Here is a 24875-nt window from a genome sequence, read left to right as displayed (position 1 = left end):
ATGGGATTTCCCAGGCAAGAACACTGGAGTGGGTTGCTATACAAGGATTTAAATACCAGTCGGTAGAGATTTGGCGGAACTGCCTTAGAGACTACTTACCACAGAGCCCATGATCAAAAATGCTGGAGACTTTTATTTAGAATACAAGTCTGTAGACTCTTGTAAAAATTCAGATTGCAAATAGTTTAGGTGGCATCGGCCAAATACAATCAGCCCTGTATATTCATCTTCTTTTTACTATTTAAAAATATAAAATTTTTCTTAGCTTGAGGGTCATACAAAAGTAGACCATGGGGCAGATTATTCTGACTATTGTTTGCTAGGATGTACTCTAGTAGACTTTGAGGTAGATTTTGGCTCAAAACTCAAGATTTCTAACGATTAAAGCTATCCAATGATAGGTGGACAGGAAAGTCTGGCATGCTGCAGTCCACGGGGTCGCAGAGAGTCGGACGTGACTGAGTGACTGAACTGAACCGAACTCAACTATGATAGAACGGGTTTGCTCAAAAAATTGGATGAATCACTTACTCACTGAATTCTTTAGACAGAGTTAAACAGTTGTGTTTCACTGGGTTAAGAGAGGTTGGGATTGGGAGGGAAAGCAAGGAAAATGGATCAGTTCAGCCCTTACCAAAGTCAGAACATTAGTTTAACAATAAAAGAGTCCCTGAATGGATAAAGTTGGCAATGATATGTGTTCTTTGCAATTTTGAGAGAAATACAAAATTTTAGCACATCAGAGACTCTGGGAAGTAAAGAGACTTGTTTTTTTTCTGTTTCCTTTGAAATTATTTGACCCAAGAATCTCCTATCCCCTTTAATTTTAATAATATTTGTTACTTTTATTCCATAGAACAAACCTAGGAAACATAAGATTAAATGACTTATACTATCTCTTCCAACTTTTCAATTTTATTTTTTTTATTTTCATTTATCTTTATTTTTATTGAAGTATAGTTGATGTACAATATTGTATATATTACAATATACCTGTATATATTATACACCTGTATATACCTGTATATATTACAGGTATACTATATAGTGATTCACAATTTTTACAGGTTTTATTACATTTATAGTTATTATAAAATATTGGCTATTATAAATAAACATTGTATAGTATAGTCTTATAGCTTATTTTATACCTAATAGTTATTATTTTATACCTAATAATTTTATACCTCTTAATCCCCTAACCCCACATTACTCCTCCTCTCTCCCTTCTCCCTACTGCTAACCACTACTTCATTCTATATCTGTGAATCTGCTTCTTTTCTATTATATTCATTAGTTATATTCACCAGTTTTATTATATTCACTATATTTGCTCATTTTGTATGTCTTAGACTTTGCATGTAAGTGATATTATACAGTGTAAGTCTTTATCTGTCTTATTTCTGTCTTACTTATTTGACTTATTTCACTTAGCATAATGTTTTCCAAGTCCGTCCATGTTGCTGCAAATGACAAAGTTTCTTTCTTCTTATAGTTTAGTAGTATTCCATTGTGTGTGTGTGTGTGTGTGTGTGTGTGTGTGTGTATCTGTATTGATGTCTGTCTATCTATGTACCACGTCTTCTTTATCCATTCACCTGTTGATGCTCACTTAGGTTGCTTTCATATCTTCCTCCAACTTTTTAAATTCATGATTATATACATTGTTAAGATATTATTTATTTTTTTTTAGCTTATAGTTTTATGTATATCTGACTTCCTAAAAGGTTTAGGTCATTTTAACATTTATCAACTACTTATATCAGGCCTGGTCCTGTTGTTAGGCTTGGAAAGGTAAAAAGAGCATAGCGCTTATACTCAAAAAACATTAATTTCTTCTAAGCTCTGAACTTTTTAGCACAGTGCTTTTCACACAGAAGCTGCTTCGGAAAGGTTTGTTGAATGGATGAAGATTGAATAAAACAGTGCCTTTTGAGCCATCTGGAATTATGGACATAGAAAAACTCAATAAATGTATACAAAATAAATCAATGAATTCTGGTCGAAAAGTAACAGTGCATTCAGTTATCCTGATGTTGCCATACATCTGCCATATATGTTCCTGAGCAATCAAACTATGTTTATCACCATTATAAATTAAGATGCTTAAAGGAAACTTGGACTCCAGAAATTTGGATTCCTATTAGAAACTGCCACTTTAAAAATAACTCTTGTAGATTCAGTTGACGTCTTTTCTCCTAGATGCTTTGATATGACTGTGGCTTTCATCTTTGTATAATAGAGTATTATCTGGTTACAACACATAATTCAATTAACATTATCCTTTAAATTTCTCTGTCCTTTGTCGATATGCTTAAATTTATTCCTCTTTATCCTTGCCTCTCCCATTTCAACCTTAGAAACTACTGTCATTAATCTGTATCTTTTGAGGTTATCATTCCACTTTAGCTAGGAACCATTTCATTCTTATCATCCACAGTGCATCATGTGGGCTGTTCTTCTCTATCCTGCGCATTGCCATCAATATTCCACCCTTATATATTTTTAATCTCAGCCAAGAATATTGTATCATCTTCAATTCTGGTCAGATAAAATAAATGTTCCATTGGATATGTAAATGATCCTCTAAGCCAGATAAATTAGGAGGTTTTGCTTTCAGTGTTGAAAAAAGATCTTTATCCTTAAATCAGACATTAGGGAAACAAACGGAATGTTACATGCTGGCATATTTTAAATGCTAATTTTTTTACTTCCCCATGAAGAAAAAAAAAATGGCATTTGCAACTCAGAATTTGCTCTGGAAAATAAAATTTTTTCATTTATTTACCAAGAAATGAAAAAAGGAAGATCAGGAGCATTTAGGGAAACTTATTCTTTGCCTATCTCTCCAGCTGTCAGTTATAACAGCATTGGCCTCTGTTGCTGGGCTGGAAGCAAATGGATGCCCCTCAAATTAGCCTGGGAAATCAAATTCCATAAGGTTTTAACTGGAAGTAATCTAAAATTATACCTGATCCAACTCTGTTTTTATAGTTGAGGAAGCTGGGAGGAAATATAGTTGAGGAAGCTAAAGGAAATTACTTGCGCTATTAAAGGCCACATAATTCTCGAGACTAGACGGGAGGCCAAGTTTTGTGGCTCCCAACTCAGTGCTCTTTCTCCACTCTGCACGCTGACTAAAACAAAGCAGAATGATGAGTTTGTTGCAAACCTTTCCATGAGCAAGTCAGAAAACTTAAGATGAAGGGAGCAATGTCTTCCAAGTTGCTCACAGACTGGGGGATTTTTATGGGGTGAATGCAAAAGTCATTTTTTTTTTCAGTTTATTGGCTGCCTAGGGGTCTTCTTCCCTGTCGGATCAAGGACTCTGAGTCAGGGGAACAGGGAAGTCCCCTGAGATGCCATGGCCATACCTGGCATGTGGGGAGTGGCTGACATCCTCTGCTGATGTTGAGAAGAGCTGGAAGTTCCTGCGCCTGTGTCCTCAGTTGAGACCCCATGAACCGTACCTCCTCAGGCTTCTCTGTGTCTGGCATTTTCCAGGCAAGAATACTGGAGTGAGTTGCCATTTCCTACTCCAGGGCATCTTCCCTACCCAGGGATCGAACCCAGGTCTCCTGTGTCTCCTGCATTTGGCTGGCGGATTCTTTACCACTGAGCCACCTGGGAAGCCCTTTTGACAGTAAAGAATCCTCCTGCAGTGTGGGAGACCTGGGTTCGATCCCTGGGTTGGGAAGATCCCCTGGAGGAGGGCCTGGCAACCCACTCCAGTATTCTTGCCTGGAGAATCCCCAAGGACAGAGGAGCCTGGTGGGCTACAGTTCATGGGGTCGCATAGAGTTGGACCCAACTGGGTGACTAAGAACAACTCACAGGGTTAGTTTAAACTTCCATTATACACCTGCACTGACCATCTCCATAATTGACTTCGTTAGTTTGGCTCTGTGTACTTCATCACATCATACTTCATCAACTTTGATGAATATTTAAGTGAAGACTTCATGGGCAAACCAGAGCCCTGAACAATAGGAAATATTTTTATAGTCTGGTCCCTGCATTTCTCACTAGCCTTCTCTCTGGTCCTTCTCATAGAATGCACAAAAGATTTTCTTTGTTTAGGGATTTTTGCAGTCCTCCCCACAGCCCCGCTTTTATAACTGTGCGTCTCTGTGTGAAATGCCCTTCTGCTTTTTTTTCCTGTCTGGCTAATTATTTCTACGTTCAGCTTGGGATATAGAGGAAAAAGTCATATATATCTCACTGGATTTTCCAGTTTTCAACAGTTCCTGAAGAAAATGGTATGCAGTACCATGTACCTACAGAATTACCTTCCAATACAGCAATTGGTTCCATTAAAATAGCCCCTCTTAGCCCTAAGAGGAGACTATACAAATATTTCAAAGACAGGGTCTGTAGTTGGTAGGCAATACAGTGCAAGCCAGCTCTTCTTTTTAAACGTTATGCCCAGAAGAGATCTTTGAAATTTATAAACAGATGGATTCTTTTTGCTTGATTCACTAATGTTTTACAATTAACTAATTAACAGGTTTATTGCCAAAATTAGCAATAAAAAGTGTTCGGGAGCTTCGACCAAAGCAGTCTTTTGCAATTACATAGATACCAAAACAATCTGCATGATAGTTTGAGGCTAAACGTTGCTCAAATCAGAATTTCACCTGCTGTTTTCAAATAAAAGTTGACAAATACAAAAATGAACCCTGCAGATTTCCACCCTCCTTTCATATACACCAGGCTCTTCCTTAATTAATAATAATTACAGGTAACACAGACTATAGTTGGAAGGTCTAAATGGACCCAGATTGCTTTCAAGTGTGCAAAATTGCTTAAGCAACACAGTGCTGCAGGAGTTATAGGAAGCATTTTTATGTGAAGTCCATCTGCTCTCCTCTAGCTGGCAGGACCTTATTTGACCTATTCATCTTCGTCTCCTCCTGCTCCTCGCCACCAGCCAGGTCAGTGTCCTCTCCTGTGAGTCATCACTGCATGGCTCCCCAGATCCCGCCCCTCATCACTCTCCAGCACGTCCCAAGCTTCGGCTATATTGAAATCATCGCATTTCCTTGAACATGCCACGCTCTGTCTTTTGCTTGGTGCGAGCTATTTTTCTGCCTTGGGTACCTTCTGGGCTCTTTGTGATTTAGTTTGGGCATCACCTCTTTGGGGATGTATTCCCTATCAACCCCTTATTCCTGACTTTGGAAGATGGAATTATATTTAGGAGGGGAAGGAGGGCAGGCTATCTTCTCATTTATTGATGTCCTTTCACTGAAATGTAAGCAATTTACAGCAAAGAAATACTGGAAATTTTTAAAATTTGATTTTTAAAATAATTCTAGATTAGATAAATATCTATTGGAAGAAGGAAAGAAAGAAAGAAAGGAGAAAAGAGTGAGGAGGGGAATAAAGAGTGGGAGGGAAGAAAGTGGGGAAGGAAAGAAAGAAGAAAAGGAAGGAAGAAAGAAAGGAAAACGAGAAAGCCATGTTTTTGTTTATTCCCAGGCATTGTGTTTAGAATACTCCCTGTCTGGAATTTCTCAGTTCATCTCTTAGAACCCCCATGAAAGCTTCAGCTTGTACCATACCACTTCTTCCTACGTGTTTGTAAGCTTTGTTTTAGACTGTTATTTTTTCTGGCATGAAAAAAATATGCTTCATCAATTAGGTTATAAGCTTCATGGTGGCAGAAATGGAACCTCAGTATTCAAAGAGACTTCGTGAAATGTGACCTATTCTAAGGTCACATTCTAAATGTGATCAAGTCTTTCCCATTGCGAGAATCCCATTGGTCATAGTTCTGGTACTTCTGAAAATTCTCCTGAAGCTTTTTTAGTGCATAACTCTTGATAAATACTCTCTGTGCATGATTAATCAATGAAACATTCCTTGTGCTTAATAAGATTAAATAGTGCCCTTATTATTTTATTGATTTATTACATTAATTTCTTTTATATTTATACCCTGCCATGTTCCCCAAAATACACACGATGGGATAATAATCAGTTATGGTGTCTTAACCTTATGGTATGCTTAGCAGTGAGTTAAAGTACAGCTTATATGCCTTTATTTTCTGATTTTCTAGCCTCAGCTCAGCTGACACTTCCTCCTGGAAGCCTTCCCTGACTTCACCATGAGATAGGTAGTCCTGGATAATCCAAAGCACCACTGTGGATAAATTCATCATAGCGCTTAGCCTTTGAATAGCAATTATCTTGTCCCCTGATTTTACCTCCCTTGTCCACTAGGCATCCACCACCTGGTAGGCAATGACAGCATCTTCTTTTTTTTTTTTTTCCATTTGTTTTTATTAGTTGGAGGCTAATTACTTTACAATATTGTGGTGATTTTTGCCATACATTGACATGAATCAGCCATGGATTTACATGTGTTCCCTATCCCGATCCCCCCTCCCACCTCCCTCCCCATCCCATCCCTCTGGGTCTTCCCAGTGCACCAGCCCTGAGCACCCATCTCGTGCATCCAACCTGGGCTGGTGATCTGTTTCACCCTTGATAGTATACTTGTTTCAATGCTGTTCTCTCTGAACATCCCACCCTTACTTTCTCCCACAGAGTCTAAAAGTCTGTTCTGTACATCTGTGTCTCTTTTTCTGTTTTGCATATAGGGTTATCGTTACCATCTTTTTAAATTCCATATATATGCATTAGTATACTGTATTGGTCTTTATCTTTCTGGCTTACTTCACTCTGTATAATGGGCTCCAGTTTCATCCATCTCATTAGAACTGATTCAAATGAATTCTTTTTAATGGCTGAGTAATATTGCATAGTGTGTATGTACCACAGCTTCCTTATCCATTCATCTGCTGATGGGCATCTAGGTTACTTCCATGTCCTGGCTATTGTAAACAGTGCTGTGATGAACACTGGGGTACAAGTGACAGCATCTTCTTTATCTTCGTGTGGTCACTAACACAGGGCCTAGGACATGGCATTCCTCTCCTAATCCATCCTCTGTTATGCATTAGGACAAGTCTGCATGTACACTCCCCTGCAGAAAAGCCTCTGAAGTCTCCTTTTTTGTAGGAGAAAGTACAAGCTTTTTAAATGTCATTTTTTTAATATGGCTCAGTCTACCTCCCTATCTCATCTATACCTTCATACTTCTGTTCCAGGCTTCCTCTGAATCTTTCAGGGCTTACATGTCCATTTACCCCTGCATTACTTACATTTTGAATGGAAAAAGCAATCTTTTTTTCCATTGAGCTCTTCTGGATATTTCTCTTCTTAGAAATGCCCTGTCCTTTCTTAAAGATTCAGCTCCAACGTCACCTACTCTTTGGTATTCTGAAAGCACTTTGACCCAATGTACTACATAGCCATCATTCAAATAATATTTCAATAAGCACCTACTAAGAGATGGAGAATGGGGAGCCAGAGACTTAACATGCGAGCATGGAATCTCTTGACTTGTTCGCTCCATTCATCCCTTTAGGCAGGAATCCTGGTTGTTTTGATTTTGTATTTCTAACAAAGCACAGTCTCTGGCCAATGATGACAGTTTGGATGAATTCATTTTCAGGCATTTCTTGGTTGTTGATTCTTTATCAGTCTAAAGTCAATATTACATTTTACATATCATGTATGAAAATGTAAATGACTATAGGTAGAACTTCCAGGAGTAATTTTTTTCAGAGTGCTACATTAGAAAACTTTATGTCTTAATTCTAGAAGCTGAGACATCTTAATGCTACCATCTCTTTAATCTGTTCATTTGGAATTCTGTTCTTTTCCTTTTGTGCTTTCCTGTAGTTAATTTTTGCATTAACGTCTTTGACATTGTGTTAGACATAAAGCTTTAATTTCTTGGTACAATGTATGGAGAATTAGGTATACAACTTCTCTACTGATAATGGTGATACTGATAACGACAGTTTTAATGTTCAAACTCTTTGCATATTTTATTAAAATGTATTTTATTGTTTCATCCCAGTTTCTTCAGGAAGCTGAGCAGGCATTATTTAAGCAACTTTATAAGAAATACAAACCTTATTAACTATCATCTTTTTGTTGTTTTTGAACAGTAACCTATTGCTGTGCTTTTCATGGAGGAAAAATATGCAGTATAGAAAGATATAGCCCATTAGGAAGTGAAATTCAGTCTGTACATGATAAAATGCAGTTAACACATAAAGAGTCTTACCAAAGCAAGCATCACAGTCAGTTAAATCCACATCCACGATCCAGAACAATTTCCAAGAAATCAAACCAGGAACAATGAATTCTGCTAGATTTTCTCTCCTCTTCTCTTCTCCCCTGGGAGTGCACATCCAAACAGTTTTATTTACCCAGAGTGGAATCACTCTTATCTGATTTCTACTTAATCATATTGCTGGATTAGTGCTTTTCTGGATTGATTTATTGCTTTAATTGGCACTCTCTATTCCTTCTCTAAAACGTATGTGCTGACAACTCATACTGACTAAAAGCTCATGGCACTTTGAATACTCAGAGTCAGTACTCCACATTTTCTAATGTATTTAATTTTTGATGAGATATACATGTAGAAGAATATTTGAAACACTTACAACTCTTTTGAAAAAAGATAATAAGATAAATACCTGGGTACCCATCCTCTAGTTTAAAAAACCAAAATGCATGTGCCCCCCACTCACAGCCTCCCTCTACTATTCTTCCCCTTGCACTCTCTAAAGAGTAGTCAACCTTTAAATTTTCTCTAAATAACTCGCTAAATTTCCTCTGTGATTTTATATGTACCCCCGAAAATATACTGTTTTATTTTTATCTATGTGTAAGTAAAATAATATGATTCTATATTGATATATCTTCTTCTGTGACATACTTATTTGACTAAATATTTTTTCCTTTCCCTTGTTTTATTGTTTTTTTTTTCCTTTTGTATGTTTGGATGCTATGTGCTCAATGTATTTTTTGTTTTGTTACCCAAACACTTTTAACACATTTATTTAACCACCCCCACCACTTTATTGTCCTACAAGATATTCAAGGGCCTTAAATATTTTAAATTTAATCACCTCTCTTTCCAATTTAAATCTTGATATTATTCTGTATTTTAATTCTCCCCCCCCAACATTTAACATGTCTTATACTGTTCTGGACGGTCAGTGTTGATTTAAATTTCCCCACATTTCCCATCTTCTTTTAATCTTTGTGTCTCAGATACTCTATCTGTGATTGTTTTTCTTCTCCTTAAACTATATACCATAGATTTTATTCCAAGGAGAAGCTAGGTTGAGCTTCTCATATATTATTTGTCTGAGAATGTCATTACCTTCTTTCTTGAACAATAGTTCAGTTTTTTTTCATAATATTGAAGATATTGCAATAATATCTGGCTTTCATTGTTGTCGATAAATCATAAATTGGTCTAATATCCATTTCTTTGTAGGTAATTTGTGTTTTAAGATGTTCTCTTTTCATTTTTTTTTCTCTTTTCATTTTTTGTGTTCTTCAGGATTATTATTATGATTGAGGTACCTATTTCCTTCTTACTTATTCCCCTTGGGATTTATTGTAGTTCCTAGTCCTGAATGTTGATATCTTTAAATAGTTCTGGAAAATTCTCACCAATTTTTGAACATTATCTTTTCTTTATTTTCTTTTGTCTCCATGGCAGAGACAAAGCTTTGAACATTCCAGATATAGAATACTCTTAGCTTGTCTAGCTGTCTTTAAATCTGGTAAAGACGATATGGTGGAGATGTGGACAGTGGAATGTGGGTGAAAGGGATGCTGGTTCCTCTCAAGTTTGGCAGGTATACAAGTGGTACACCTGGCTATCAACTTGTGTAGCCAGAGGAGTGACCTCCTCAGGATAAAGTATGTATATGGATTCATGGGAAGATGTGAATATTCTAAACAGGTGATCAGACTTCTGGAAGGAAAAAGATTAGAAGACTAGTGATGAGGTGATCCGGCATAGAGACACATAGGTTAATACATGGGAATAGATGCTAAGTGTAAAGATCTTTATAAGACATGAATGTAATGTCCTACATTACTATCGGTACGTACAATAGGTAATAGACTATCCTCCATGAAAGAGGTACTACTTAGATGGTTGTCCTTGGGCACCTAGCTTATATCTAATGACTGATTAAAACAGATATATGAACATCCAATCATTTTAGCCCAGCATGTGAAAAGTTTCCTGGGCCATCTTAGTTCCAGAGTTCCATGTGGGATAGACTGAGGCTTTCATGGGACTCCGTCATAGCTCAGTTTTTTTCCCCTCTGTTTAACTCTCCTGTCTTTCCTTTTCTTTCACAATTGCCGACTCAAAGAACATTCCTCAATAATAATCTTGTATATTAAACTCCCATTGAAATCCCTTTCTAGAGAACCCAACCTGTAACAATGTTATAAAAATGGGATGTGTTCAAGAGAGGTAGGGTCAGTTTATAAGCACAATAGAAGAGAATATCAAGAATCTAGAAATTCAAAAACTTGCAGAATTGGGAAAGCCAAAATATCTAAAAGTGGCAACTAGCAAAACCCATCAACAGATAAAATGACCCAGGATAAATACACATTATAGCTTTTTCCCCTTTAACTCCTTATTACAAAAGCCTTAAAATACCTGCCATTAAACTGAAAGAGAAAAAGAAGTATATGGGACATACGGGGCAAGAAAACAGAGAGATAAATCATATCTGAAAACATGTCTCTAAGGGTACTTCTGATACCATTACTGGTATGTGTAACTGACTGAAAGCAGGTATATCAGAAACGTAATAATTTTTTAGGAAACCTACATAGACAAAGAAACTATTAGCTTGATTTTTTAGAAAGCATATGACCTTTCCAATTTAAAGCAACCTTTGGGTTCCAACTTTCCATGAACAGAAAATGGGTTGTAAAATCTGTATAGACCACAAGAGTTATTGACCCCAAAAGCCCACTTTAGATGTGGCAAAGGATAGTAAGTAAAAAGGAATAACTTTATAGAGTAACACCAGCGGGGCATAAAACCCATGGAAAAGGATTCTTCCAAAAGAAAAAATCAGGGCTTAATTGAGGAAAATCTCTCTTGAGTAAGGAGCATTCATGTGGTTTGCCCACTAGACTTCAGTGAATACTATGTTTTATTACATTATATGTCTTCCCTTCATTTCTTTTCAGAATGGGAATATTTATTGCAATTATTTTTCCCTCTTTCACCATTATTGATTTTTTTTGGATGAGATATAATGCTGACTTTTTAGTTCACAGATCTCATGAAAAGAGAGGCCAGGTTTAGAGACATTAATATGATTATCAAAATCCAAGGATTTTGAGGTAAAGATAGTAACTAGGTGGGACTTCGGGTTGAGGCTGAGTGTGTTCTCTGTGTGGGCAATGGAATTTGATGACTAAAGGGCAAACAGAGGTGGAGATAATGCTGTGCATTTACCTTATAATTGTTGATTATTTTGTGTCCTTCTAGTTTTCTCTTTTCCTTTGGCAGAAACTGTGGAGACCACTCATGGAATTGGAAGATCCACAGTACCCCTGGGTCTCTGCGGGAGAGAATGTTTCCTTGAACAGTTGCCTGATTCACACTGGACTTTATATGAATGAGACATACACTTGTTTGTTAAGCCACTAAAAGGTGGCTATGTCATAGACTAGCCTATTTTGACAAATGCATCCTCTTTCTGGACCACTAATTAGGTTTATACTGGACATTTTCCCTCTATTCTCTATGGCTCTTAGCCCTTTTTATGTTTCCGATCATTTTTTTCTCTGGATGTACTCTAGATAACTTATTTGGATGTGTCTTTCAGCTCATTAACACTCATGTCAGTTGTCTCCAATTTGCTGTTGAATTTACCCATTGTATTTTTTATTTTAATTAATTTATTTTCGTGTCTAGGAGTGTAATTTAGGTCTTTCCAAATCAGTTTAGTTACTCTTTATAATCTCTTTTCTGTTTTACTTTCAAGCTTTTCTTTTGTTTCTTTAAGCATACTGAATTTGTGTATTTTATACTCAGCATCTGATATTAGAATTACTGAAGACTTCCAGTTCTAATTTGCCACCTCTTTGTTCCTGCCGGCTGTCACTTTTGCATTTTGTGATTTTTGGCTATGGTCTGCTCATTTCCCTCGGCACTTTTTCTGTGAGAATTTCTTGAGGCCTAAGTTATAGTTGGATTCCTCCAAACTACATTTTTGTTTGTTTAGGCTATTCAGTAGCATTACTGACACGGGATGACTTTACTGTTTTGGGAATTTATTATTATTTAGTGGGAGCATGGATTTGGATTGTAAACTTCTATGATGATGGCCTATTGGCAACAAATTCTTTTTTTTTCTTTCTTGACTCAGCATAGAATCAATAAATGCAATGAATCAATAAATGAAATTTTCCTTGTGTCCCTTTTTATCTTGAGTAGGCAGTCCTTGGAAGCTAAACCTAGTGAAGTTTGTCTTCACAGTTTCCATCCTTGGGTAAATCCTAGGTTTTAACTCCAGTCCCCTGTACATTTTTTAGCATAAAAGTGGAGCTCAGGAACTCCAGAGTTTACCAGAAACCTCTACATGTAATCTGATTTTGTTATCTTTTATCTTTCAAGATTCCTGTTTCCACTTTTACTTTGACCTCTGTGAGTTACTTCCTTTATGCCAACTCAGCAGTTCTTTGTAAAAGACTGAATATATATATACCTTATCCAACACTTTAGCTATTTTAGTCTGGAAGGTTGTTCAGAAAGATCTAGTCTACTATACTGCTAAAATAGAAACCATTATAGTCTTCTCTAGAACTACACTTATGCACAGGCACCAGTCAGGTGGTATGCTTATGCCTAGTAATATTAGAAATGTCTGCTAACAAACTGGTTTACTACAGACATTTTTTAGTATAACTAATTAATTTACAGAAATATTATCCTAACTGATTAAAAAATTAAGTAAAAGCTTTTGTCCATTATGAAATAATAATGACAAGTCTCAATAAAGATGAGCTATTTAAAAACAGTTAAATTAAACCTGGGAAAAATAACAGTAAAAGATTTGGAAAAAAATTGGAAGACTCCAGAAAGATTCTGTACTCAGATTATTTCACAAGTGTCTTTAAGTTCTTGTTCCACTTTCACAAAATAAAAATGGAAATTAATGCTGTATTATAGGTAGGATTTATGCAAGAAAGATGGCTGGGAAGCCAGCTGAGAGAATTTTACTTGAACAGAAGGTATTAGATTCACACGCAAAAATTAGTGGATAAAAATATTTTAGGTATATATGTAACATCTTTTGTAATTCCCATATCTAATATACTTTTTCCATAAACAGGTCCTGAGTGTGGGAGAAAAGAGAGCTGCTAGCAATCTTAAACCCTCATATGTGTATTAATTAACACACTTTGGTACTAGACTATGTGTGTAGCAAAATTTTTTGGAGGTATATTTTTTTATTCCCCAACTTTGCCTGTTTAGTTTTCAGTCGTGTCCTACTCTTTGCAACTGCATGAACTGTATGTAACTTGCCAGGCTCCTCTGTCCATGGGATTCTCCAGGCAAGAATACTGGAGTGGAATACCTAAAGCAATTATTAGATAAAACAATTTAACAGATCTTATTGCCAAAATTCGAAGATTGATAACATCCAATTTTAGTGAGTAGAAAAGTCACTCCCCCCACTTCATTGAGGTATAATTGATTATAAACATTATATATATTCAAGATGAATAATATAATGATCTGATACATGTATACATTGTGCAATGATTGCCACAGTCAATTTAATTAACACATCCATCATCTCAATAGTTCCTTTTTTTGTGCATGAGTGTTGAGAACATGGAAGACTCTCAGCAAATTTCATTACACTCTTAGCAAATTTCAAGCATTATGAACTGTAGTCACCAGACAATAAATGATTTTTAATTGGTTGTTTCATATCCTTCATTGTTAAAAAAGTTGTTGAGACAGTTTCTGTTTATTTCTCAGCACTTGTTTTTGGTTACTACTTTTTAATTTCCTCATAGTTTCTATCTTCTAGAGCCTTTCCTTCATTTTTATTCTCTTATTTTAGGTCTATCTTTTCACAGTTAAATGTGACATTGATGTATTTTACATGACAAAATATACTTCTTATCCTCAGAGGAATTTTGTCTTTGACTTTAAAAAAACATTAACTTTTTTTGCTTTATGATTCTTATCAGTTTTCTGCTTTGTACCATTGAGTTTGTTAGAGTATTCCATACCCTGTTTAATTTAAAGTCACATAACAACTGTTTTCTTATAATATCATATTATCATTTACTCTACTTGGTATCACTTGAGCTTAATCCAGTTATGTCTAGTTCCAAACCACTGACTTTGTTTATTTTCTTTCATAGTCAAACGAAATGCAGTCCAAACAACGTACTTGTCTTAATCTAAAGTGTGACAATTTGGAACTAGTTTTTCTCTTTCCAGTCAAGCCGTTGTCTAGGATGACTTTAGTTCAGTCATTCAGTTTCCCCTTTAGCATGGTCACTAGAGTATTAGCTCAAAGATGACATTTTCTATCTTTTTCATCTTTGGATCTTCAATATTTTCTAATGTGCCAGCATGTAGTAGGCACCATATTTATTTAATTGAAATGTCCCTTTTTCTTCTTCTTCCAACTCAAAACTTCTCATAGATCTCCTCTCCAACCTCATTAACCTAATGGTCATCTCCTAGGATGATCTGGCTTGTGGTGTAGGGTACGTCTAACAGAATTTCATAAAATTCCAAACAGTGTTGTTCTTCCATAAGACACAGTTTCCAAAAGATGAAATACTACAAATAAAAGAAATGCAAATTAAAATAAAATATGTTCTACTTCCCAAATTACCAGAAATACAAGTGAAGATAATATTCAGTGCTGGCAAGGTTGCCATGAAAGAACAGGTTCATAAGACTATAATTTTCAGACAGAAACTGGCCAATATGGTCTAAAACTTAAAAAAAAAAAAGGTTCTTATCTTTGAATCACCAATTCCATTTCTTAAATGAAGATAAAGCTTTACATGTGAAAACTAACATAGTTTTATTTATAAGATTAAAAGGGACAAACCACCTCAAAGTCCAATAATATTAAAATTATTATATATCTATAGTAATTCATGTTAGTAGAATATTATACAGCCATTAAAATAGTTTTAAATCATTTATAATAATGTATAAAAGTTATGTTTTTCTTAGGCTGACTTCCCATGATGCAGAATCTGAGATGAAGGCTTTTTGAATCTTTAGGATGGGTTTCCCTGGGGGTGGCTTGTAGAGCAAAAGAGAAGGAAGAAGGGAGAAGCAGAACAAGAATGTGTTTTCATGTTGTCCTTGGCTGATGAACTCAAACCCATCTGGACCTTCAGAGGAGTTTGTGAAAGACATCTCAGAATCATCTTCTTCAGGGATAAGAAGCGGATTTATCCACTGGCTCCCGACTGTCATTGATCAAGGGTGGCCTCATGGACGCACCTCCAGCTTGTGCGGAGGGTTCCCATGAGTGTCTCTAGGGAATGAGAAACACCTTCAGGCTGGAAGCAAAAGTCTGTGGGAGGCATTCACCAGCTGCATTAGGGCATATGGGTATCTGCCTCTTTGGTAGTACTTGGATAAATAGATTGGAGGGATTGTGTCATAATGTACAAGATGTGCTTATTACTCTCTTGTAGTGTTGGGAGAGAAATATAAGACCTAAAGTTACATGTTCAGTAGGATCTCAATGAATTGGTGCATTCACTAATCTGTTGGGTGCATTCACTAATCTTGGGTGCATTCACTAATCTGTTAGGTGCATTCACTAATCTATTGGGCCTGAGAGATCCTGGGTTCTGTGAAAGCAAAGAATAGGACAGAATTATTTTCCTTTCAGAAGCATGCTTTTCAGGGCAGAAGGAACATTTCAGGGTTGGGGGGTGACAGACAATAAACAAAATTTGGAATTAGGACAAGGTTAGAAATGAAGAGGTATAAAACAAATAGACAATGCAATATAAAAAAATGCTTATAAAGATTCAGTTAAAAATGTACCAAAATCATATTAGTGGCAGTGCCTGAGAGGTAGAACTTATTCCATAGCATTTCTGTATTTTCCAAATTTCCTATAGTGGGCATAGATTTCTCTCGATTACTGCAAAAAACACAGTAAAGTACTATTCATCATGCAAAATGCTGGGTTGGATGAATCACAAGCTGGAATCAAGATTGCCAGGAGAAATATCAATGACCTCAGATATGCAGATGACACCACCCTTATGGCAGAAAGTAAAGAAGAACTAAAGAGTCTCTTGATAAAGGTAAAAGAAGAGAGTGAACAGCCTGGCTTAAAACTCAACATTCAAAAAACAAAGATCAAGGCATCCGGTTCCAACACTTCATGCAAATAGATGGGGAAATAATGGAAACAGTGACAGACTTAATTTTCTTGAGCTCCAAAATCACTGCAGATAGTGATTGCAGTCACAAAGTTAAAAGATGCTTGCTCCTTGGAAGAAAAGCTATGACCAACCTAGACAGCATATTAAAAAGCAGAGACATTACTTTACCAAAAAAGGTCCATTGAGTCAAAGCTATGTTTTTTCCAGTAGTCATGTATGGATGTGAGAGTTGGACTATAAAGAAAGCTGAGCACCAAAGAATTGATGCTTTTGAACTGTGGTGCTGGAGAAGACTCTTGAGAGTCCCTTGGACTTCAAGGAGATCAAACCAGTCAATCCTAAAGGAAATCAGTCCTGAATATTCAATGGAAGGATTGATGCTGAAGCTAAAACTCCAATACTTTAGCCACCTGATGCGAAAACCCGACTCATTGGAAAAGACCCATGCTGGGAAAGGTTGAAGGCAGGAGGAGAAGGGGACGACAGAGGATGAGATGGCTGGATGGTGTCACTGACTCAATGGATATTAGTCTGAGCAACCTCTGGGAGATGGTGAAGGACAGGGAAGCCTGGCGTGCTGCAGTTCATGGGGTTGTAAAGAGTCAGACATGACTGAGAGACTGAACAACAATAACAAAAATACTGTTAAAAATTATCAACAAAATAAAGTCATCCCCCATCACCTAGGTGGTTCCTGGAAGTCACCCCATAGCCCGTTGTGTAGTTGGTCTTCCTTCTGATAGCTTTGGGCTTTGGATTCCCTTTCCACTTATTTTTCACAGCCTTTCTGAAATTCCACAGAGGGGAAACAGATGTATGGGTCTGTGTGGGTGGGTATGTGTGTAAATGAAAAGAAAATTGCTGAAAACAAGGACATTTCCAAAATTGCCATGCCCTTAACGAGAATTTGGTGAGCCAGTGCTCCCAAAATATAACTTACCCACTCGCTACTTTTTAACAAGGCCAGCCATCCATGAAGTTGATTTCTTTTTTGGGGTTTGGGTGTCTGAGCATTTTAATGGATGGATTGGGAGTAAAGTCTAATATTGTAGGCAATATAGCCAGCAATTGTTGAAGTTCGGGATAAACTATGGCAGACATAGGTTTTCAATTTTCAAGGTGCCTACTTAACATTGTGATGGGCAACTCAACGTTGCATTCCTGTTCCCCATTACACGATATCGCCAGAAACACAAATCTATAAGGGGCTGTGCCGCTGACCATCTGCTTGGTACTCAGGTCTCCAAATGGCCCCAAAAGGTGGTGGCTGTTTGCAAAGCTCAGACGTTTGAATTGCATTAAGTATCCATCTGAATTTTGTTTGGCTGACCTCTAAAGAATAGCAGAGGAGACCAATGCAGACGTCAAGTGCCCGGCAAAGGTACCTTCTGGGACAGTCTTGCTCCCGTCCCGGATGCCAGTGTGACCAATTCAGCAATTGTGCCTTTCCCCAGGATAAAATGAATATTATGTCAGTGAAGCCAGAATCAGAGAGTGATGATCTGAGAATCAGTGAGAAGGAAGACGCTGACCTTGGAGAGGTTTAAGAATGCCTTACGAATAGCTATCCGGAACATAATTAAAGGCATTTTAACATCATAAGCCTTGAAGAATGCGAACCATCACCACTGCACACTGGGGAGTAAAAGATATTGCTTTTATAGCTGCAGAGCTTATGGTCAGAAGTGATATGAAATATTAGAAATGTGACAGTTTTATAATAATTTTATTCTTGCTCATTGTGATAATTTTCATTTGCAGCTTTTTACCTTTGAATATCTTGAATTGCATTAAGCCTTTCTCACTCCATCCTTGTCCTGTAATATTAGAAGCTGAGGTTTTCATCTGAGGAATTACAGTAAATGCTACAGGCACAAGCAAACAGATAATGGTGTTTATGATGCCTGTTATTTGAAGAATTAAAAGTTCTGAGTGAATCTGTCTCACAGTTAATAAAAGCAATAGAGCCCTGAGTGAAATATTGCCTCTTCGTTCTTTTTATAGTGTCACTATCTCTTCTTGTATCCTCTTCCTTCTCTCAGCTGCTTTTATTTTGGGTGTGAGAAGGGGAGGCAGGATGCTTTCTGTCAAATAATTTACTCTGCTTGCTTTCTTTTTTCTTTGTCTATATTTTTCTTTCCATTACCTTGTGCATTTTCTTTTCTGAAAAGAAGAATATGAATAATGTGAATATGAATCACTCAGGTTAGAATTAGCACTAGAGAGCATTTGGTTTAAATACTTAAATATTTCCATTTCTCAGACAAGGAAATAGAATCAAAGGGCGCAATCGAAGCAGAGCTAGGACTACCCTCTCTTGACACCACAAAAACAATAGCTAGTATTCACTGAGCATTGGCTAGAGGGCAGGAAAACTCTAAGCATTCACATGCATTAATCTTGTGTGTGTGTGTTCCAATAAAACTTTATTTATTAAAAAAAAAGGCAGTAAGCCAGATTTCAGCTATGGGTGGTAGTTTCTGTGTGCTTTGCTAAGTTGCTTCAGTTGTGTCTGACTCTTGTGACCCTATGGACTATAGTCCGCCAGGATCCTCTATCCATGGGATTCTCCAGATAAGAATACTGGAGTGGGTTGCTCTGCCCTCCTCCGGGGGATCTCCCCGACCCAGGGATCGGACCCCGTCTCTTACATCTCTTTCATTGGCAGGCATGTTCTTTACCACTAGTGCCACCTGGAAAGTTCCATGGGGGTTAGTTTGCCAACCTCTAATTCCTTTGAGCTTCAGACTGATTGTGTGAGATCGGGCCTGCTATTCTTGTCACCCCCATTTTACAGATGAGTAAACTGAGGCACAGAATGACCAGGCAATGTACCCAAAGGTGAATACTCAATGGGTGCTTCCAGGTGAAGCAAGTTTGACCTGGACCTGCATCCTCTGCTGCACACAAGTTTCTGAAAATCCACACATTCTTTCCTTTCCTGGGACATTTTCTTGGAGGAAAAATATCCATGTTAGTGTGTAGAATCTTACACACAAGGACTTTCTTTGGATGATGATTTTTAAAGTTTGTTCTCTTTCTATGGTTGGCAGTGCTGTTTAGCGCCATGTTTGGTCTTTTGTGGTGAATGCAAAAGAAGCAGCTGATACGGTGCTTGCCTTTGAAAAGGTTAAAAATTTAGTTGTGAAGCCACAGAAATTAAAATCAGATAAAAATTTACTGAATAATTACTACATGCCAGTCCAAAATCTTCTTTAACTTATGATCAAGTCAAGATTCAAAAGGCTGTTCATTAGCTTATTTGTTCAGAAGTCCCAGGATACCCGACAAGCAATCTCTGTCAGCATATTTATGTCAAGTTTTGTAAAAGAACTGTGATTATTTGACAGTTACAATTTTTAAAAACTTCTTAAACGTTTTCCCCCAATATGCTTGCATTTTTATTTTTTTAAATAAAAAATAAGTTGATAGCACGGTACTGCTTCAGACATGCTATTAATTAATGAAAGACTCGATCCCCACATCTCAAGGGACCATGCCCAACCATCTGTTGATGGCCAGCAGATTGCTTCCTTTTCACCCGAGTGGAAATCTTTGTTACAATGCAAGTTCGTAAATTGACTGTTCTTAAGTGAGGGGACTTCTAGATTATACATTACAGGTGATACAAAAGATTACAAAAATACTTGAAACAAAAATTCTATGTTTCAGGAATAGAGAATCTAGTTACAGAGAGGAGACATGATCACATTTCTGAGACTGCTCCCAATTATTCTATGAATTCATACAAGGGTTACTTTCTTACAAGTGAAGTCGTTCACAATCTGTCCATAAGTGAGATGGTATGGAAGTGTGCCATTTGATTGCAGAGAAAGAGTTACCTGCTTGGGTGTCAGGCAGAAGGATGTATTTGAGCTGAACCCTAAAAGTTGAGTAAGATTTAGAAAGGTAGGTAGGACTGAGGAAACAGATTGGCTCATCCATTTCAAGGTCAAAACCAATTATGGAGTGAATCACAGCTAGAGCGAACTCGGACTTTCCTTCCACTGCCCCTGCTCCATCCCTCTGTATTTGCTGTGAGGTGGTGGCTGTTCAATTGCTCAGTCATGTCTGATTCTTTGTGACCCCATGAGTCCAGCACGCCAGGCTTCCCTGTCTTTCACCATCTCCCGGAGTGTGCTTAAACTCATACTCACTGAGTCGATGATGCCATCCAATAATCTCATCCTCTGTTGCCCCCTTCTCCTCCTGTGCTCAATCTGTCCCAACATCAGGGTCTTTTTTTGATGAGTTGGCTCTTCACATCAAGGGGCCCAAGTATTGGAGCTTCAGCTTCAGCATCAGTCCTTCCAGTGAATATTCAGGGTTGATTTCCTTTAGGATGGACTGGTTTGCTCTTTTGCAGTCTAAGGGACTCTCAAGAGTCTTCTCCAGGACCCATGGGAAAGGAGAAGTGACCCCACACAAGAGTCTGAGCCAGACTTGCTGATATGATTGGTCACATAAAAGCAGACCTTAGAGCCACACCACTGTTACAGGCAGGCTTACGGCCCTTACAGGTGGAGTGGCTTCTTTCCTTTGTCCTTTGGATGTCTCTTCCTTTGATAAGCGGATCTCGGCAGGGCCTGCCATTCTAGTGACTCCTGGTTTCCTGGTTAATTAGTTTTCAATCTCTCAGTGTGTTATAAGGTAGGTGACTCAGGCCCAGGCCCACCTGGATTTCCTCCTCATTCCTGGCCTCATTCTCTCTTCTCCGTATCCTGCCACCTCTCTGCCATCCCTCTCCACATAAATTTGACAGCATATAATTGCCCCAGAATTTAGACTTACAGGAGGAGAGCAGGAATCTTAGACCCTGCCTATGTCTCGAGACAAAAGCAAACTTGCTCCAGTTCTGCCATGTAACAGAGTAAAATAGTAGGAGGATCTGTGCTTTATTAATTTAGTGGTTCTTTTATTCTAAACATCCTGCTTCTGTATTTTGCATAAATGTCTCTTGGGAACCTAATGGGGAAATAAGGATATTTGTTAGACTAAGATTTAATGTGTCTTAATTCTTTGACTATCAAATCTTTATTCTTACTTCCTAAAATTAATAACTGTTTATCCTGGAAGAGGACACCTCAAGTTGAACCTTGTGCCAATAGATTTAAAACTATTAGATAACTTAATTGTAGCAGTTTGTGGTAGTCTTAAAATAATTATGTTCTTTGCATTCTATTTCTGATAAATTTGATAGTTTATTTCCTAAGTGATGGAGATTAGATGTCTTAATAGCTCTGATTCTGTTAGTCACTGGACTATGCGTGTGTGTACGTACATACAAATCTCACTCAGTGAACATGGTAATGCCATGTTGATTTTTATGATGTCTAGTCATTGCACAACTTGACTTATGATTTCAGTTTTAAAGGGATCCTACTATAGGTCAAATTCATAAAGACTAAATTGTATAACTCAAAGTTGGAATAGTAGATGCTAACCAAACAGCAGCTAGACCATGTTTTTCAAATTATGATCTGTGATCTGGGTCTGCCAGTGTATCAGAGCCACCTAGAACTCGTGTCAAATAAGCAGATTCACCTACTTTAGCCTAGATCCACTCACACAGTTTGGGATAAGAAAAAAGAATCTATGGGCTTCCCCAGTGTTTCAGCAGTAAAGAGTCTGCCTGCTATGCAGGAGATGGGGGTTCGGTCACTGGGCCAGGAAGATCCCCTGGAGGTCCTCCTCCAGGGGAGGTCAACAGTAGAGATCAATAATGGCAACCAATGCCAGTATTCTTGCCTGGAGAATCCCATGGACAGAGGAGCCTGGCGGGCTATAGTCCATACGGTTGCAAAAAGTTGGACACGACTCAGGTGACTTAGCACATAGCATCTATATTTTAATACACTCCTTAATGTGATTATTATGACCACACAAATTTGAGAACCAATTGTTCTAGGCTCTGTATGTGTTGATGCTGCACATATAGAGGTCTAGATGTTGTCAAGACGTGAGATACTGCACAGCTCACTAAACCACAGTCCTGACTCCACCCTTGAGCTGTGCTCTGTGATGAGGAATCTGTCTAGTCTAGTCTCATTGGACAATTCTTTCTACAAGTTTCTTCACTGCATCTACCATATCTGCAATCTGACCATTTGTGTGAAGGTGATGGGATGTGAGAGTGGCAGTTTTAATAAAGTCTCTAAGCATTAATTTCTTAAATTCAGCAGATTTAACGGCAAGTCCACAGTCTACATGAGAATGTGTAGCAATTTATGCATTGCAAGTAACTAGCAGAGTGCACAACTGCGGCAAGTATTTAAGCAAATTAGAAGAACTTTGAGACATTTTGATAAGTCCTGGAATAACCCTGGTGAGTCAATCTAAATTCTTGACTAATGTCTCATTTCCCAGGGAGTGGTTGGTTTATTTGACAGGAAAATGCCAGATATGTTTTAGTTTTTCACCGTGTTTTCTGTCACCATTATCAGAATCGATTTGAAACCATAGCTAAAAGCTAAGCCAACACTTTATGTAGTTTGGCCAAGATAATAAGATGTCTGCTTTCTGCAATGTTGATTCTTGAGCATATTGAAAATTGATTCACAGTACCTTCTATCATCCAGCTTTATTTTATTCATACAAAAATGCAGTGCTTTGGAAGGTAACAAGCAGTGACCAGCAATTTTCAGAAACCACACTTTATTAAATGATATAATGTGTTTCAAGTATTCAACACAAAGCCTGATGCACGGCATAATTGAATTATGTAATAGTACAGAAAAAAATTTAGATTAATTAACCCTACTTTATTTCCTCTATAATATAAGGTGGCAACTCAATAAGACAATAAGGTATAAATAAACACTTTTGGCGAAGAATTTCAGCACTAAGCTATCCACATGAAAGTTACAAAAAGCAAAGAATGGTTCCTAAAAAGATTGTTGCCTAACAATACTATTAGCCTGCTTCTTCCTTTCCTGAGAAGCCCACCTTCCAAAGCCTGTAAAAGCTAAGAATGTCAATTCCTTGCTGGCCTGGCCTCCCTAGCTGTTATGGCATTGGACTGTGTTCCAATACTAACCAGTGGAACCTGAGACCAAAACTGATAAGGACATTGCTAAAGACTTTCCATTCTGATGGAAGAGAAGGACAAACAGGGACCATTTTTCTTGTTTTACATATTTTTGTGTGTGAGGATGCGATGTTTGGTGCTATGGCAGCTATCTTTACACCATGAGGATAGGTCCAAGAGCACTGCAGAGAAGCTGACCCAGAATCCTGTTATTGGTGAGCTACTGAATGCACCCCAGAGCCACTCGAATTCCTTTTTCTGTGAGACAAACAAAACCTTTATTTCAAAACCTCCTAGGTTCTGATTATTCTGTTTCTTGAAATCAAACATATACTCTCGGTTACACGTTTATAACAGCTACGCTTTCCTTTTAGAATGAAAGCTCCATGAAGACAGGGGTCAAGTCTACTTCACTCCAGATCACAGTGACTGTAACGCAATGGAAGTTTATTTCTCTCTTACACAAAGTCTGAGCTACTACGATGGTTATATGATGTCGTCATGGAACAGTCTCCTTTTATGTTGTTTCTCTGCCTCCCCTAAGGTGCTGTCTTCATTCAAAAAGTCAAGAGGGCTCCTTGGGATGTCTACATTCCAGCCAGCAGTAAGGCAGGAAGGAAAGAGGAGGGTGCCCTATTCTTTTAAAGACAGCACTCAGAAGTTCCACCATGACTTGACTTATTATCCTATTGGTCAGAACTTAACCTACAAGGCACAGATACAGAGATAGCTGAGAAAGAAGTTGTTCCTCTGTGTAGCCAGGTGCCCAGATAAAAATTCCACTATTATGCTGAAATAAAAAGTGAGTATTGGGACACAAAGAGCAGTTTCTTTCATAACATCACAAAAGAGAATAGCAAGTATGAATAGAGTTGAAATATGTTTAAAAAAAAAGCTACACAAAACAATGAGATCTTGGTTTATGCCATTCACTCTATTAAGCCCTTTTACAAAATTATCTCAACCACCGTTCATAGTAACATTACAACATAGCTAGTGTTATTATCCTTACTTGACAGATGTAGACAAAGAAACTCAGAGTTTGAGCAAGTTGCCCAGGATCCTACATTGAATAACTGATGTAACTTGTATTTAAGTCAGAGTTCATGCTCTCATGTTAAGATCTGTCTGGCTCACTGCCTCCAGTCCCTGCCCAGCAGCCTTGCCCTAACCTTACATTCTGCGTTATGTTTACTCCCTCTTTATATTTTTCTTGTGAACTACAAAGGCTTACATTTTCTACTGATGACTTTTGTTCCAGTTTTTTGCTTCTCTCGTCTTACTCTCTACCCTTTGTCTTTATAGCACCAACCCCTAAATGGTACACATCCCTTTCTCTCCTTATTTATTCCCTAAGGCCAGTTATTAAGGAATTGTCTTCCCGCTCCAAACTGACCCTTCTCTTGTGCCTTGCGCGATGCAGGCAGTGGGACCCTACAGCCACCTATCTGCTTTGCCCACTGCTCTCGGTTAGGTCTTGCCGAAAGGAAACACTAGAGGGACACTGTGAGCAAGACCGGAGGGGAGAAGGTACC

The 24875-nt window shown here is 37.7% G+C and overlaps 1 protein-coding gene across 3 annotated transcripts in view; it reads left to right on the top strand.

Annotated features, from left to right (window-relative positions):
• LOC110127253 (cytosolic beta-glucosidase) overlaps positions 1 to 24875 on the top strand; it is a 217055-nt gene that overhangs the window by 138829 nt on the left and 53351 nt on the right. Inside the window, exon 5 of one of the 3 annotated variants that reach the window (XM_070452088.1) lies at positions 11428 to 12220. The exons of the other annotated variants lie outside the window; for them this stretch is intronic. Within the exon in view, the coding sequence (XP_070308189.1) occupies positions 11428 to 11540 (113 nt within the window). The 3' untranslated portion in view covers positions 11541 to 12220. Of the gene's footprint in view, positions 1 to 11427; positions 12221 to 24875 lie in introns of those variants that run through there. 3 annotated transcript variants of the gene reach the window in all.

This window comes from Odocoileus virginianus, chromosome 21 (assembly GCF_023699985.2).
Source record: "Odocoileus virginianus isolate 20LAN1187 ecotype Illinois chromosome 21, Ovbor_1.2, whole genome shotgun sequence".
NCBI lineage: Eukaryota > Metazoa > Chordata > Mammalia > Artiodactyla > Cervidae > Odocoileus > Odocoileus virginianus.
This window is presented reverse-complemented; position numbering and strand designations above follow the sequence as displayed.